This window comes from Eschrichtius robustus, chromosome 7 (genome assembly GCF_028021215.1).
Source record: "Eschrichtius robustus isolate mEscRob2 chromosome 7, mEscRob2.pri, whole genome shotgun sequence".
NCBI classification, from domain to species: Eukaryota; Metazoa; Chordata; class Mammalia; order Artiodactyla; family Eschrichtiidae; genus Eschrichtius; species Eschrichtius robustus.
This window is the reverse complement of record NC_090830.1, coordinates 83775024-83793183: the sequence shown is the minus strand read 5'-3', so window position 1 is coordinate 83793183 and position 18160 is coordinate 83775024. Positions and strand designations below refer to the sequence as shown.

General features: G+C 41.7%; 1 protein-coding gene and 1 long non-coding RNA gene across 4 annotated transcripts in view; one reads left to right on the top strand and one right to left on the bottom strand.

The window, feature by feature from the left end:
• The window catches only part of LOC137767250 (uncharacterized), a 109768-nt gene that overhangs the window by 68450 nt on the left and 23158 nt on the right, over positions 1 to 18160 (bottom strand). The window lies entirely within an intron of this gene.
• TMEM254 (transmembrane protein 254) lies at positions 8337 to 15332 on the top strand. Of its 3 annotated transcripts, none has more exons than XM_068547980.1 (4): positions 8337 to 8478; positions 9629 to 9732; positions 9894 to 9953; positions 13611 to 15332. In XM_068547980.1, the coding sequence occupies exons 1-4, from the start codon at positions 8389 to 8391 to the stop codon at positions 13729 to 13731; spliced, it is 375 nt and encodes a 124-aa protein (XP_068404081.1). In that variant the 5' UTR covers positions 8337 to 8388; the 3' UTR covers positions 13732 to 15332. The 3 variants fall into 3 exon arrangements, with proteins under 3 accessions (XP_068404081.1, XP_068404082.1, XP_068404083.1); XM_068547982.1 differs by lacking the exon at positions 8337 to 8478 and adding an exon at positions 8741 to 8863; XM_068547981.1 differs by lacking the exon at positions 13611 to 15332 and having other exon boundaries at positions 9894 to 9957.

Genomic DNA, 18160 nt, shown 5'->3' with positions numbered 1-18160 from the left:
ATGAGGAAACTTCAGGCCTTTGGGGTTTTCTTCCCAAATGTGTGGGACGTTATTTTATACCCTAGGTATGGAAAAAAAAAAACAACATATGCTTGACAGCTGTTTCCGATTAATTCATCTGACTTCAGAAGTATTCACATGTCCCCCTTTCTATTTAAATAAATCACTACAAATGTATGTGGCAAGCCCAAAGAATAAATCTTTCTCACATAACCTTACTTAAATCTTATAGCGGCCCTATATAGATATATAGCATTTATACCCATCGATTCTCAGAAGAGGAAAATTCCTAGAGGACCATAAAGCAGATAAAAGTAAGGGGTTTTTTTTTGTTTTTTTTTTAAGTAAGGTTTTTTAAATTAAGCAAGTTAATAGCTGAGATGCAGGTGGAGGGAGAGCCCGTGTTTCTGATTTGATTCCAAAATAGATCATGACTCACCTACCAAAATAAGGAAAAAGCACGAGGAACAGACTTGATGGGCAGATGAAATCCTGGGAGGTCACATTAGTGAGTTATGACTATAGTTGGGTCCTATGCCGTGTGTTTGGAGTCAGAGGCATTGATAGCCCAACCAGCCCATTTGGGCGGTACCAGGTGCTTTGAGGTAGTTGAAGAGAATATTTTGGGGGCTGGAAGTATTGAAGAAGTTTGGAGACCAAGAGAGCAGAGCAAACCAAAATAAGGTGGACCTAACCTGATTTCTCTGGCTTTTTTTCCCCCAATAATTCAAAGTTCAGATCAACTTTTTTTTTGGTTTTATTTTTTCTCTCAGAAGCTTGAATTCACACTCAGTGGCCTCCTCCATGAAGCTCCTTCCAAAAACCATTTTTACCAGACACCTTCACTTCCTTGCTTTACATTTTTTTCTCAATTCCAGTCAATCCTGCCTCCCTTCCCACTCCATTATTTAGAGGTTGCCGGCAAAAGCCAACAAATCAGTGCCTCAAATGCCCAAGCTTATGGTTAATCTTCCCCACTAAGTCATCAAACATTATTGGCCATTGTTTTTTTATTCTTAAACTCTCTTACTTCAGATTCTCTAAATTAACCTTGGCTTCAAGGGATATCCACTGAGACTTTTATACTTTTAAAAAACACCTCATAACAGTAAGAGCCCAACATATACCAGGTCCTGCGTAACAGCTGTGAACAGCACAAATGCAGTCTCTGCTCTCAGAAAACCAACATTCAGGTTGAACTTTTAAAAGTACTTACCTCCCAATGATCACTTGCAAGGAAATGTCAGAACTTTCTAGAATGCCTAAAAAGGAGTTTCATGACCTGGCCACAACTTCCATTTCAGCCTCACCTCTGAGACTCTGTGGCATCCTGCAAACTCTTAGCTCCAACCAGGCTAGGCCATTTCCAGGCACTGAGATACCCTCTGCCCTCCTGGCCTATACATCTGCTTCAAGTGCTATGAAGAGCTCCAGGTGACTTTAGAAGAAAATAACCAGAAGCAAACTGATCAACATGGCAATGTGACTAAAATGATCATCTGGTGAAAAAGGCAACATTAACAACAGATGAGTTTAAGAATGTGCTGTTCTGGGGACTTCCTGGTGGCACAGTGGTTAAGAATCCACCTGCCAATGCAGGGGACGCGGGTTCGAGCCCTGGTCCGGGAAGATCCCACATGCCGCAGAGCAACTAAGCCCATGCGCCACAACTACTGAGCCTACGTTCTAGAGCCCGTGAGCCACAACTACTGAAGCCCACGTGCCACAACTATTGAAGCCCGCGTGCCACAACTACTGAAGCCCACGCGCCTAGGGCCCACGCTCCACAACAAGAGAAGCCACCGCGATGAGAAGGCTGCGCACCGCAACAAAGAGTAGCCCCCGCTCGCCGCAACTAGAGAAAGCCCACACGCAGCAATGAAACCCAACACAGACACAAATTAATTAATTAATTAATTAATTAAATTTTTTTAAAAAAGTATATATATTAAAAAAAGAATGTGGTACTCTTTAGTTTTGTATTTCTTAAGTGTTCTTCTCTGGGGTTTCCACCCCCCGCCCCTCCGAATTTGGGGATTTCCGCTATTTTTTGGAGCCAATGAATTTTTTTTACTCATTTTCCCCATTTAAAAAAAAAATTAATTAATTTATTTATTTATTTTTGGCTGCGTTGGGTCTTTGTTGCTGCACGTGGGCTTTCTCTAGTTGCGGGGAGCGGGGGTTACTCTTCGTTGCGGTGCGTGGCTTCTCATTGTGGTGGCTTCTCTTGCGGAGCACGGGCTCTAGGGCACGCAGGCTTCAGTAGTTGTGGCTCACGGGCTCTAGAGCGCAGGCTCAGTAGTTGTGGCGCATGGACTTAGTTGCTGCGCGGCATGTGGGATCTTCCCAGACCAGGGCTCGAACCCGTGTCCCCCGCATTGGCAGGCGGATTCTCAACCACTGCGCCACCAGGGAAGTCCCTCCCCGTTGTTTTTGAGATGTTAAAAGTTAAAATTAAATGCCCCAAAATATGGTTAGTCCCCAGTTTGCCTACTTCAAAAATGTACCATTTTCCTTCTACATGGAGTTCTGAAACAGAATATTGCATTCATTAATTTATTCAACAAATATTTCTGAGATCTTACTATTGTGTTTGTTATATCGAAATTTGGGTCATTTTTTTCTGTTTTTATTTTTACAAGGATGTTGTGTTTGCCTCTAGATGATACTTTTTTTCTTTCTCAATGTATATGATCAAAGGGAAATTTTCAGACAATTTCAATCTCTCTCACCCCTTACTCTATTCTGAAATATTGGTTATTCATGATGAGAGTTGATCTCTGTCAAACTGTATGCCATGTGCAGCAATATTGCACAAAAAGGAGTAAAATTATTCACACAGACGTGAGGCTGTCTGGGAAGGTTAATCACAAGGCCACAAGCCTAGTGGGGTCAACTGAGAACAGGCCAAAGGGCCCCATGGGAGCCCCTAAACCAGCCCTGGAAGTCCACACCTCAATTTGTGAGAGCCATATCTAATCGTAACAAATACAATGTACTATCTGAGAAATTGGTTTTAAAATCCCTTAAAAATTCTAAAAGTCAACAAAACAGGAAATGACATGTTAAAAGATTCACAGAATATTAGTATAAACAAAAAAGTTCGTCTGTGACCAAGAATAAACATGTCTGACAGAGCTATCTAATGGCCCTATTGAAGTATTAAAGCCACATTCCATAAATTTGGTGAATTTGGCAAACTGATGATCAGCAAATTGGCTCTGAGCACACTGGGTTTTGTTGAGATGATTTTATGTAAATTGCCCATTGAATGAATTGGATTTTCTCAGACTGAATTCTAGCCATTTGCTTGCTTCTTCTTCTCATATAGAAGAACCATAGAGATGGTTCACTGAACAATCAAAAGAAGAACAATAGTTAACATTTATTTTTTACTTTACGCTACCTCTAAACTAACCACTTCCCAAGCACATAAAAAAATCAGTGTCCTATAGGCCAAAATCCTGCAAAAAAATCTAATCATCATAACCACCACCATCATCAACATCAATCATCACCATTATTTGAATTTGAAGATTTTTTAGGTGAGGACAAACACACCCTGGCTCCCCCAGTGTTTCACCACACCCTACTAGGTTACTTCTACCTCCTTCATTCATTTAATTTAATGTCATGAGGACATTTCTGTTTGCAACCCTTGAATGCATGATCTCATAAGGTCAAAATGGTTGTACTAAAACATTAAATTATGCTGCTCATGGTACATCCCTATTGATTTGCCTGTCATCAGAACTACACTGTGCCCAACCTGAAGCCTGGACTGCACTTGTCTTGTTCACAGGTGTATCTCCAGGGCCTACCAAATGTTTATTGAATTTTCGAATGAGCGATGCAACCTTTTCTCTATTCACTTTGTATTGCTCCGTCAATCTTTCATCTTCTCTGCTTTCCCTGCTTCAAATTTTACCTCCAATGTACACCAGACATTTTTGCTCCACTGATTTAAAAAAAAATCATCACTGACTCACCTTGGCTAAGGGATCAAGTCAAAACTCCTCAGTTTGACACCTAATGCCATTCATGATCAGACCCTACCTGCCCTTCCAGCCTCACCTTCCTTCATTCAATTTCACATTGTTCCTTCTTGCAACAACAAACTGCTCCTAATTCTCTGGATACACAATGCTCTATTCATATTTCCATAGATTTGTTTATATTGCTCTCCTCTGTTCCCCATGATCCTGGGAAAGTGTGAGGGGTTTCCTATATCAACACATGCTCATTCTACCCTACAGCCATGTCATCAGAACTTGCCTAGGGGTACTATTATCTCTGTACCTTGTGATACTGCATTATTTGTGTATTTGTATTGGGGGGGGGTAGAGTTTAAAATATTTTTTCCCAAGTAGATAACCAATCAATAGTTTATTTGTTCCTCCTTAATTTGAAATGTTGCTGAAGGGGAGCAGAATTTGTCACCCCAAAATATGCCACCTTGGCACAAGGATTATTTTCTGCTAAAGGCAATCAAATTTCCGAAGATTCAGGAAAAGTTCTTTTCCTCTCCCTCAACTGCCTAAATTTACACTGGCAAGGCGGCCTGTACCAGAAAGAGAGCTATTACCAGAGATATCTTTTTACCAGGAAATTTATTTGTGTAACAGGGCAACCTTGGTTTTCCAAACATCTCCTCTGCCTTCTTGTGAATGGCCTTCCTCACCACTGTATCCCCAAACCCCTGCCCCTTTCCTCATGTCAGGATGTTATATGAGTTTCAATGACCTGACTACCCTTTGAGTTTTCAAATCTATATGGGGACTTGTATAATTCTGTTTGCTTTTTTATCCTGTTAATCTTGTTACCAATCCCCAACTGGTCAGTGACCCCTCAGTGGGTTCTTTCTTTGCCCAGAGTCACAAAGGCCAATCAAACAAAACCAGTTTCTGTATAGCAGAGGAGAAATTTTATTCACTGATCAAGGAATGGAGAAGAGAGAGCTCATGCTCTCAAAACACCTTCTCTCTGAAGGGAGGGAGGGAATTTTAAGGGGTAGGAGGCAGGCATATCATCAGGGCTCTAGGAAAGGGGCAGAGATTTCCAGGGCCAGCCAGGGGCAGCTGGAGCATGTGCAGTCTTCCATGCTTCTTTGCACAATGCATGAATTGTGCCTAGCAGAGTACAGATCTCCCGCCTGGGGCAGAGATCTTAGCATGGTAATGAAGCAAAGGTAACTTTCCAGACACCTCCAGGTCTCATCTATGCAGGTATGTGCCTGTGGTCAAGTCAGAGCCAGTTCAGGGTGGTTGACCACTACATATCTCTAAGCACAGCTGCAAAACATCTCTCTCAAATACCAGGTGCTTTTGAAACAAACACAGAGATAAATCAAGGCAAGGATCCTTTAGCCCTCAGGGGCTGATATGGGTGACAATCTTTTTTAAATCAGTTGAATTATTAGATCAGCCAAAAAGCCTAGAAGGGAAGAAGAGAATATTTTTCTGCCTGCACATTATCTTTATCATAAAATAAATGCTTGGGTATATATCAGATCTATTTCTGGAGTATCATTTTCCATTGGTTTATTTGATTCGCATGTCGAATACCAAATGCTTTTAATTATTATAGTTCATCATCGTGTGTCTTCATACCTAGTAGGCCAATCTAATGGGGGAAAAAAAGTATCTTATTTTTGCTTTATTTTACACATCCCAAATTGCCATTAAGGTTGAACACCTTTTCATGTTCCTTGGCTATTCAAGTTTCCTTTTTAAGGATTTCCAATTCATGTCTTTTACTTGTCTATTATATATATTGAAGAATTCCTTCTTCCAGGTCTTTCAACTTTATTTATTGTGCCTTTCAAAAGAATGAAGTTTCATTTTAGTTTACCTGAAACAACATTGTAACTCAACTATATTTCAATAAAAATTTCAAAAATAAAAAAATCATAAATTCAGCAAGGTAACTTGATTTTAGGGGGACTTGGCTTCAGTTTAATCCAGAAGGATGAGATATCATGTTACTTAATCAACAGAACTCTTGACAGATGACTAGATATGAGGGCAGCCAAAGGGAAGAGTCTGGGTGCCTGGAAGAATGAAGATGATATTAATGTAAATAGGGGAGTCTTGGCGAGGACTGACTCTGTGGATAATAGTGAACTTCTTGTCTTTAAGGTGTGGTGCCCTACCTATTAAAGGTGACCGGCAGGCAACCGGAGAGAGGCTGAGACTGGAGAGATTGTTTTAGTGTCATCCGGAGGTGAAAATTAAAGTTCAAAAGGACTGTAAACACAGAGAAGATAATAGGAAACACCTTTATGTAGGGGACAAGCAGTAAAAGAAAAGCTGAGAAAATAGAGGTATTCAGAGAGGGAAGAGAAACAAGAGGGTGATGTGATGAAGAAAGATTAGAACTAAGCAAAGCTGTTGAGCCCTGGTAAAACCTGATATTGACAGGCACTGTGGTTTATCTGGGAAATGGACTGTGTCACACATTCTGGAAACCACTCTTCAAAACATAGCCAAATACAGTCATGAAAAAAACGAGGAAACAACTTTGGCTGTTTCCATGTCAACTGAAAGAGTTCTGGAAATATCCCATACGTTATATATAGCATGGTCCTTAAGAGTGCTGGAACACTCGGCTACCACTTGACTTCCAGTATACCTACCCATTTACATGACTTCGGGTACTTCTCTGTGCTATTTCCTGTCTTTCAAATGAAGGACAATAGTCTACAGCATAGAGCTGTTTTGAGAATTAAGTGAGCTAATACTTCTAAAACAATGCCTGGAACATAGTAAGTGCTCAATAAATATCAGCTATTGCTTTCACAATAGCTTTTAAAGCCCAAGTGAAACCACCTTTTTCTCCTGAAGTCTCATCAGAATGCTTTGGCTTGATGTGCCTCCCACCTCGCATTGATGATACAGCACTTAGCACAGGGGCCTGGCAAATACGCCGAAGGCTCGGTTAATATTAATAACCAAAACTTATAAAGCACTATGGGCCGGACACTTTTGTGAATGCTATTGACTGAAAGAAAAATGCACAATGTAAGAGCTACGAGTTGAGTTTATGCAGTGCCTCACTGGGGACTACAGACCAAGAGACAGCCTCTCAGATAGCTCTGAGGAGGTAGGGGGAGAGGCCAGCATATATGACTTTGGGTAATGAGCACATGCAATCAAGCACACATCTCAGTAGAAGGTCACTGCTAGTCAAGAGGAACAGATATCTCAGTTAATGATTGTAGTGCTTTTCTAAGTATGGGAAAATGCAAGAATCTGAGTTCATAAAATTTTTTTCCTGAAATATATCTAACCATCTAAGGGCCTGTTTTGCCTGTTTTCCCAAAGCACTGAGTGCGTCATGCTATTCTTCATCCTGAATTCCTTTCAGGGTGTCCTGTAGGTCAGCAACTGCAGTGGCTAATGACTTGCTCCTTGTACAACTGGATGGTGGGCAACATTCTTTGCTTTACAGAGGTTTTATTACAAGTACTAACTCATTTAATCCACTCAAAAGCTCTGAGGTGGGAGCCAATGCATCCCCACTTCACAGATAAGAGAAATTAAGGCACAGATGGGTAATGTAACTAGTGTGAGCTTACACAAAAAGTTACTGGCAGAGCCAGGACGTAAAAGTAAACCCAGGTATCTGTTCCACAGCCCCTTCTCGTAAGTGCTGTGCCACATAGGCCCATACATCTTTACTAATGAAGAGGAAGAGCATTATTTCTATTGACCTGAAACAAATAGACTGCCAAATACTTCTCCAGGAAAGATGGGTTTATTCTGCGATAAGCAAAGAATTACACTTTAGGGTCCGCAACCACAGTGAGCCACAGCACAAGTCGTGTGTCCCCCCCCCCCCCCAGGGACATTGTTGTTCTTCTTACAACACTGGTAAGAAGAAAAGGAAGTTGGGAGGGCTATAAAAAACAAAGAGTCCATGGGTTTTCTTTGGCTGAGTCGTTGCCAGGAAAGAAGACAGGTCTTCTCTCTATCAGCCTCTGCTAACGTCACAGAGTGTGAGAGTTCCCCCTTCCAGTATCCCAAGTCTATTTAATTGCAGTTTCTACTTATTAATTTTTTTTACATTTCCCACAGAGCACAGCAGAGCTGAAGTTCAAAAATTAGATACATAGTCATTAAGAGCATAAAGCACCATCTATTCCAACACCATTATCTTAAGCCCCAGAAAGTGACACTCAGAGAGGAGCCTCCCCTTCAAGGTGATAACCAGCCCACCAGGCCAGAGCCGATGGAGACTCGTTTTCAGCGTTTCAGGCCCACAGACTCTTCTCCCTCTGGGGAGGTAGGTGAGAGGAGGGAGGAGTGTTTGCCATGGCCCCGCCCCCATCCTTGCCTTCCTCCAGAGCAGAGGTGGCCTGCTCGGCATTCCCTGGGACGTGCTGCAGCGATGGGGAAGGCAGGAGGAGATGAGACGTACTTCCAGAGGAGCAGTCTGTTCTGGGTCACCGTCATCATCCTCTCCTTTGGCTATTACACAGTAAGGGCAGCGGGCCCCGGGCAAGGCCAGGCGAGGGGATAGAGTGCTGCCTTGAGCCACAAGATCCGCACCTACGAACACGGAGAGGTCGCGCAGGCGCAATCGCGGCTCTTGAGCGCTCTAAGCCAGGGGACTAGACCCGGGAAGAAGACGCAGGCGCACCCGTCTGCCCGCGCCTTTCGCCTGTGTTGAGGTCTTGAGAAACCGGCTGCCCACGCTTTCCCTATGTGAAGGCAGGGAATACTCCCCACCCCATGACTCGGTGTGTAGATTTTTCAAGATGGTGGTGGCGAAGTCGAATGCCGGTGGGGCTGCTACCTCCTATTTCCGTACAGCCAAACCCCCGCCCTCGCTGGTCACGGTCCTGGGGCTGGGATATTTCGGGGTAAGGTGTAGCGCGGGGTGCATCTGTTTTGGCCCGCCAGGCTCCCGTAGGGCGAGGGGGCTGTTGGGGGGGCGGGGTCTTGCGCTTGCGCGCCTGGCGCTTGCCTAGGTTATTGGCGTAAGCGGAAGGTCGGTGGGCTTGTAAGCTTTCTCCTTGAAAATGTACCTGTCTTTGCGTCCCCATGGTTACTAGGGCTTAGCCAGGTTTGAGTAGAACTCAAGAAGAAGGAGGTCAAGTTGACGGACAGTTCTAAGCCTGCCAAGTCAGGATAGGGCTTCCAAAGCAGAACGTTTGAGGCAGTTGGAATTGCTTGGAAAATGGGGTAAACCTAAAGGATGGGTAGAATTTAACGGGTAAGAAGGATTAGAGAGGATATACATGTTACGACATAAGATGTGGAATCATGAAGACAGAGAATCTCTACTGAGAAGAGCAGCGACTCTTGTTTGGCAGACAGAATTCATTTAAAGGATACAGGAAAGATACCCAGAAAAATAGGTTGGGGACTAAATTGTGTAATGCATTAATAACAGAAGTCAGCCAACCTGGGCACTAAGTCTGATAACCACAGAGTTTCCTCAGCATAAATCTCCCACTAGAATCGCTTTTAGAAAATAGAAGTAAAGAATGGAAGCCCAGATGACTTAGTTCAGAGTTTCTTTGGTCTGTTACTTCTTCTTATAGAATCAGGATTATTTAATAGCCTCGGTTAAAAATAGATTTAAGTGACCTAAGAAGCATTCTGTGCTTCTGGTTCTCTTTCAGTGGATGATCTTCTGGCCTGAGACTATTCCTTATCAGAGCCTAGGGCCGCTGGGCCCCTTCGCTCAGTACTTGCTGGACCATCATTACACCCTCGTGCACAGTTGGTAAGGAGAGCTGCAGAAATGGGGTGTAGACCTGGAAGGCCCCTGGTTGCCTTCTAAGAGTGGTGCTAGTTCACATTAAAGCACCTTTCTCTTGGGGGTTTCTGTGTTAGATTTCATCAGCAGAGAACCATCACCTTAAACTAGGCTGACTTTTGTTTCAGGTATTGGCTGGCCTGGCTGATTCACGTGGGAGAGTCCTTGTATGCCATTGTATTGTGCAAGTAAGTGTTTTTAATAGGTCTTTGTCGCTTTTCTCTTGGTATCTAATATAAGTTGAGAGTAGCCACATTTAAATAATTCATGTGCTTGTAGGCCGAGAACACTCTCAGGGTAGAGTTGAATCCCCACACCTAATACTGAGCCTCTCTCAATACTCAGAGGGAGTACTCAGTAAATAGTTAATGAATTCATTTGTGTTAATGAGTCAATTATTTAGTCATTTAATTTAGATGATTTTTCTTCTTTTTTTCAAAAGTCTCTGTATAGCCCCAACTAGAAGAAAAGATTAGGAGGCTGCCTTCTAGTTTTAAAAAGAGCTACGTTGACCTAGCCCAATGATTCTCAGCCTAGTTTCACAACTGAATCACCTGAGGAGGTTTCTCAGCATTCACTTGTCTGGTTTCCAGGCCCAGAGATCCTAATGTAGTAGCCTTGCTTCAGAGGTAGGAACATGTTATTTTTTTCAAGGACTGTAGGTGATTCTGGGATGCACTGCAAGCTAAAAGTCCTGCGACTAGACCCTACTCTACAGTTGCCGGTGTAGGATAATACAATGTGAGAGAACTGAAAAAGCTTTTCTTTACGTTTAGACTTTATGTAAGCATACAGAAAGTATGGTGTAATGAAAGAGATGGTTATAGTAATGCCAGATTGCTTTGCAATTGATTTTTTTTCTTCTGGTCAAGATTAATTACCACCTCTGTTTTTGTGGTATTCCTTCTAAAAGTGGAAAATAAGATACCTTATTGTTTTAATAATAAAAGTAATTAATATTTCTTGGGTGCACACTATGCCAGACAAGTGCCAACTGATTTTAATAGATTATGTTCCTCCACCTTCTGGTTTATTAAACAAGCTGGACTTTCTAGGAGAGGAGGAGAAAGCAGCTTTATTTTTTCGCCCATCTCCACTCCCCCAGGGATTACTGTCTGTCTCCCATCCTAGCCCTGGATGAAATCTGAAGCAGGTCCATAGATTTTCCAGTCACTATTTCATATTATCTGGTCAAGTCCAGTCTATTTATTAAAACTATGAACTTTTATCTAATTCAGAACATCTGTTCTCCTCCAGCTGGGGCTCAGCAGCCTGCTGTGGGGAAGAAGGTATAGTTGATGTCTTCCCTCTCATTCCAGCTTTGTTCCCTGTTCACTAGCGACAGCTGCCTGTGGCCCCTTGGGGTGCTGGGAGTAGTTAGGGGAAGCAGAGCACAGTCTGCCTTGTGATCAGGCAGCTGGGTGCTGTGGTCGTTGCATACCCATTGTTGACTCTTTCTCTCCAAAGGAGCCTTGGTGGATTTTTGAGAAACCGCCCATCACTAGGGATCTCCCTTCTGCAGTTCCCTTGATGGTTCCTTCAGACCTCAGTCAGTATGTCACTTGCAGTTTTCCCTTAGGATCTGTAATGGGGGTCGTGGCGGGGGGCAGTTTCCCTTTTATTGAGATCTCTTCTACCCTTTAGTTAGGCCTCTGGGGCGGGGTTGCTTTTAAGCTCACTCATGCCAGTGCCCTTTCACAAGACCTGTAAGGCTCACGATGACAGCTTCCTTATCCGTCCAGCAGGATAAATCTGCAAGTGCGTGCAGTTCCCTGGGCAGCCGTGTACCGGTAGTTAAACATCTGAGTTAGATATTAAGCCTCCCCCAAATTGCTGGGGACTCTTGTCAGGCTGAGTGGTTCCATTGAAGCTGTTCTTTGGGCTGACTTGGGATAGGAAGTGCCGCAGCACTGGTACCTCTTTCTAACGGCCTCTTCAGGCCCTCAGAGCTTAGCTCCGAGGTGTGGTCCAGCCCTCCACATTATAGTGTTGGAGTACTTTTCATCTATTTTGTTATCGTCATTTGGAGCCTCTAATGAAAACGAAAAGACTCAAGTTGAACATCCTGCTCTCAAGTTCTTTGATAGGCAGTGGGAGAAAAGGCATAGAGAGGTTAGGGCACTATTCTCACGTTCCTGAAATCATTTCTTTATGGTCTAACGTGTTGCAGTGTATCATTGGTGACTGTAAACCAGGATGAATATTCCTTTTGACTTATGAACGAATACATTTAAGTGAAAGAATCACGAAGACATGTGGAACAATTGGAAGCCCTACCCCACATCCCACTATCCAGCAATAAAAAGAAATTGATGAATTCCATTTAACCAGACATAAGACTGGACTGAACATTTCGACTTTATAGCCACCATATCTATATACGTATAGATATAAACTCTTGTATAACTTTTTTCTATTGTCATATATGCCTGTTTTCCCGTGTCTATACCTATAAACTTACCTCATTTCATTAGTACATAGTATTCTATTATATAGATGTGCCTTAATGTATTTAACAAATCCTCCTTCTGACAGACTTTTAAGCCTCTAGTTTTTTGGGGTGTTTTTTTTATTTTTTGGGGGTTTTTTGACTATTATAAGTAATGCGTAAACGTGAATTTCTTGTACATCCTGGCCCACTTTGATGTATATTTCATTTTTTATTGTTTGGTGGTAGAATGTATGAATATAGTTGATTCTACTGACCTCACACCCGGTGACCTTGACACATTCATTTTTTAGTTCTAATAGTTCATCTGTTCATCTAATAGTTCATCATTAATAATTTAAAAGATTCCTTTTCATTTTCTAGGTACACAATTGTCTCTAGAAATAAAGACAGTTTTATTTCTTCCTTTCAATTCCGTATACCTTTTATTTATGTTTTTTCCCTCGTTGCACTGGCTAGTACGTCCAGTCCAGCGTCAGCCAGAAGTGGTGATAGTAGGCATCCTGGCCTTGTTCCTAATCAAAGGGAAAGCTTTCAACATTCTGCCTCGGGTTTTTTCTAGAGTTGTATAGATCTTCTCTGTCAGAATAAAGAGGTTCCATTCTCTTTCTAAGTTTTCTGAGAACTTGTATTGAGAATGGATGTTGAAATTTATCAAATGCTTTTTCTGCATTTATTAAGATGATCATATAATTTTTCTCCTTTAATCTGTTAGTGTAGAAAATTATATATTTTTTACATATATTTTTTAAAATTTTATTTTAAATTAAAAGTCATCCACATGAGACTTACTTATATACAGATGAGACTGTAGCAAACCATTCACTTCATCTGGGCCATTTTCTTTTGAGCTTGGTGTTAAGCAGTTTAGTTTGAATGGCTGTATAAACAGGTATTTATTATTACCATGTGCCAGGCCCTTTACTAATCACTTTGGATAACTTATCTCAAAAATCATCTCAAAACTTGGTGAGATAAATACTATTATTCCTATTTTTCAGACGAAAAAACTGATTCTGAGAGTGAGTGACTTGCCCAAGGTCAAGCTGGTAGTTGGCCAAGCTAGATTTACATCTGGTCTAAAACACTTGCTTTGAAGCCATCCCAGTGCTTTCTAACCCTATATGCTCATCAAAATCACGTGAGAAACAGTTTCATAATACCGTGTCCTAGGCAGTAGCCAGATTGCTTCCCAGGGAAGAGTGTACCATTCTAAATGCACAAGAAAAACAAAAATAAATGAACTAAGCATTCAAGTTAATAAGCTGGAGGAAAGCGCAAAATAAGCCCCATGAAAATAGATAGAAGGAATAAGTTTTTAAAAAACTGGAAGACAATAACTCCAGTGAAACCATAACATTAAAATTCTGGTGGATAAATTTCTCTCTTTTTTTAGGTCTAAAGGCATCACGAATAGTTGGACTCAACTACTCTGGTTCCTGCAGACGTTCCTGTTTGGGATGGCATCTCTCTATTACTTGATTGATTACAGACCAAGACGCCAAAAACAAACTTAAAAAAGATATCCAAAAAAAACTGAATCACCATTTTGTACACCTGAAACTAATATAATATTGTAAACCAACTATACTTCAATTTAAAAAAAGGAGAGAAAATATAGCATATAAAGTTCCTAGGAGAAAAAAAGATGTTCAAAAGCTTTCTCTACACTGACATTCAGCCTCACCTTTTTTGGGGGGGGGGGGTGCTGTGTTTACTTGATCTTTCTAGAAAGTTACGACCCTCTAGTTATTCATTGTTTCTTCATCTGCTCTGGTTAAACTTGAGTAGATAGTAGGAAAAGATTTTTAGCTTCCCAGTTCTGCAGACTAACCTATTTGGCAGAGGGCTTCCAGCTACCTTCTTGTGGTCCTTGGCTGTGTTGGCATTCTCCCTGTCACCTGGTTTAAGCCACATACTAAGTTTGCTTGTTGGGATATCTTTGCTTCTACCTTCTGATTAAAACACCTTACCCTTACCACCACCATCTTATCAGCTCTCCTTTCCCCAAATTTTTTTTCCACCCACCTGGACCAAAATAGAGTGACACTTCCATAACACATCAATTCCACCCACATTTGTTAGACACCTGTGAGGCGGGATCTTCTCCTTTCAGGCTTCCATTTCACATTATGGAGAAAGATAAGACAAGTGCCTGGAATGGGGCGGGCCAAGAGGTGACACAGAGGCACAGAGTACATTCTGGGAACCAAGAAGGAATGACGGGAATGCTTTCTCTGCTGCTGCCAGCCAGAAGTGATGCTTCCCTCCACTTGGACCCTCCGACATAGTGCTCTGTATGTGCAGGGTCTGATGGCCACCTTCAAGTCAGGACCACATCCTAAGACAGCTTCGTTTTTTCCTCTAGCACCTGTCCCAATGCCTCACACACAGGTGTTCTCTCAGTGTTTACCGAACAAAGGAGGGAAACTCTGATTTCACTTTGCACTTGTTCAGCATCATTCCAATTTTTATCTGAAAACTGCAGAACCCATTCAGTGTACCCTTGCGTCAGAGAAAAGCGCAGGACTGCCCTTGACTGGTACCACCATCTTTCTGTGGGTCCCCTGGTGGGAAACCCGTATCTTTTTCACACTTTCCTATTCTTGGTCACTTTTTCCAGACACTGTAGATGTCTCCCTCCAGTTCTGACTCACTCAGCCATTCCTGTTCTAGAGAGTCTACACCATGGGTTCTCCAACTAGTTACTACCTCTCTCATTCACCTGGTTATAACTTAACTACTGACTGGTTGGGGCAGGAGGGTTACTGATTCACCTCAAGGAGCCTTTAGGGCTCCTTTCCTGGAGGACCCCCTGCTTGTTCACTAGGGACTAGACCTTATTTTCCTTCCATGACACAGTAGGTCATGTTACTTGTTCTAAGCAAACACGAGAAAAAGCCTCCCTCCCCCCAAAAAAGAGGCCTCAAGTAAAAGCACAACCGTGAAAGATGATGGACTCTGAATTGGTTTTGGTGGAAATCAACTTCTACACATAAATCCTAGTATTGCCCTCTGTTTCTCTTGTGATTTAAGGGGTTATTATTAATGCTGCCAAGGATAATATGGCAGATTACTGAATGAAATATATTAACTTGAATAAAATGTTGTGAATTGTGTCTCCAATCAAATGCTTTTTTTGGTCAGTTTTGATAATATTGTCACACATTTGATACTACTCTTTCTCAAAAAGACTCTGTTCTGGAACTTTGTATCAGGGATTTTTTTTTTCACTGATAAAGAAATGCAGAATGCCCTAGTTGTAGGACATATGGTCTTCTTTACGTTTCTAGAGCTGTCTATAGTCCACTTAACTCCTCCACATACACCAAGTTGTGGGTGGACATGAGCATCTCCTTTCATTGTAGGATTGGCCTCCTTTTGTTTCCAATACATTTCATTCAGTGTTTGATGTAGTCTGCAGCAAGTGAAAGGAGTACTCTGATTTTTTTTAAATGCCAAAAGTATAAAATGCTGTATTCTTATTTGGGGTATTATCATCATGGCTTAGAGCAAAAAAGGATCTTAGTGAGCAAACGGTGCGGGTCATTCATTTTATAGACCCATGAGCTGCATCCCATGGAGGTGAAGTAACACACAGAGGCCAGACTAACTGGATCTCACGTTCCACCTCTTCCTCCCCCACAGTCCAGAAGCCTAGAAGTAAGTCTGAAGCAAAGAACAAAAAGAGACATCTTAGCCTTGTGTTGCAGTCACAGGGGTGATACAGGGGAAACATCTATGTTGAGTTTGGATGAGAAAAGGCCAGAGGCATCTTGTTGGAAACAACCATGGAGGGCAAACAGACTAAAACCCCAAATATACCAAGGGCATGTTTGGAAGAACAAAAAGAGCAAGGACCAATGGCGGGAACAAAACCAAAAAACTAATGACCTCACAACCTAAAAACAGGCCAGATTTATAAACTGACACTATTTCCTACATTCAACATGTTTATGAGTCCATGCAATCCAACTCCAAACGTTTTATATAAGCCATGGTTTTAAAACAAGTCGAGTTTAAGAGGAGATACTCTAGATGTGTAAAGAGGTTCTTTAGCAAAACAGCTTGCCATCTGGGAGCCTGTATGTATTTACATGGAGGGCCTGAAAACACCAAAGAAACGTTGGAGAACCTGCCTTTAAGGTGAGAGCACAGAATGCAATCACATTGTTGTTGTTGCTCAGGGCCCTTGCTGGAACCTTGTTAACTAAATCTCTTAGTTGAGCAGCCTGGGTTGTAAATGTCATTTTTCCTTTCCTTCTTATCAGCACACACAAAAAAGAATCTAGGGCGCCTGAGTAATATGTTTGTAAGTCTATGAGATCCTTCTCTCTGCAAGCCTCCTTGTCCACATCGAATTGGAAATTATGGTTCCTTTTTTGTCAACGTTGAACAATGAGAGTGTGTACTTATCATTTCACATTTCTCTTTATGAAGATCTATACAGTCTGATTCCACGGTAGACACTTGAAAATCCTATCCAAAATACTGTATTTGCAATTCTATCAACAAACATTTTAAGATGGCTCTTAAGGGACTTCCCTGGTGGCACAGTGTTTAAGAATCCTCCTGCCAATGCAGGGGACACGGGTTCAAGCCCTGGTCTGGGAAGATCCCACATGCCACGGAGCAACTAAGCCCATGCGCCAAAACTACTGAGCCTGTGCTCTAGAGCTGGTGAACCACAACTGCTGAAGCCCACGTGCCAGAACTACTGAAGCCCATGCACCTAGAGCCCGTGCTCCGCAACAAGAGGAGCCACTGCAATGAGAAGCCCGTGCACCGCAACAAAGAGTAGCCCCCGCTCGCCACAACTAGAGAAAGGCCATGCGCAGCAAGAAAGACCCAACGCAGCCAAAAATAAATAAATAAAAAATAAAATAAATTTATAAAAAAAAAAAAGATGGCTCCTAAGCTTTCTGAATAGGATTGAGTATACTAATTGCTCCATTTCTGTTTATAGTAAGGCATGAAGTTGGATTATGGAAAATACCTTTGGTGTACTAATACTGTTCAGGGAAATATTCATGAAAGAACTTTTACTTTTTCCTGTACCAACACATTGCACTGGATGTTTGTAGTAAATAAAAAATTACTCAATATAAATTGTCACTAAAATTGAATCTTGACCTTGCTGTAAATAAAAGAGAGGAATGACATCTATAATATAAAGTAGAGAAATGTTCCCTGAACCTCGGACATGGAAGGACCACCCTCACAACACAAATCTTCTCAAGCAATAATAACTATGAAATGCCACACCTGGTTAGTTTGTTCATTATATTTTTCTCTAATACATATGAGAATAAAGCATACTTTATATCGATACCTAAAATCACCATGCATACTAATGCTACATGCAGCACACTATTAATAATCAAAAAGTATTCTACTATCCACTGAGACTGAAGTTGGGATTTACCTGGCTCCAGACAGGATTTTAGGCAAGTTTGTCACCTTCCTGGACCTCAATTTTATCATTAAAAAGAATAAGAATAATTTTACATTGTGCTGGGATGAACATAAAATAGTAAATTTAAATGAAATCATCTATGTGAACCAACTTTGTAAACTGTAACATTAATCAAGAGTATAGTTTTTACTAGAAGGTTGGTCATGATGATGATGTATCCTGCATTTCTCACACTTGACCGTGCAGATGGATTCTGTGAGATCTTGTGAAAATTCAGGCTCTGATTCAGTGAGTGTGGAGCGGGTCCAAGATTCTGCATGTCCAGCAAGCTCCCTGGTGATCTTCAGACCACTTTGAGTAGTAAGATTTTTAGAGAAAATTTAGAATAAGAACCCAAATGGTTTGACCCTGATTTCATGAGGCTTGGGGTTGATTTCTATACACGACAGCATGTTTGTATCAATAAGAAGCACATCTAAACACCCTCACTGGGAGCTCAGCACTCAGTGTAAACAATACTTGGAGTCCTG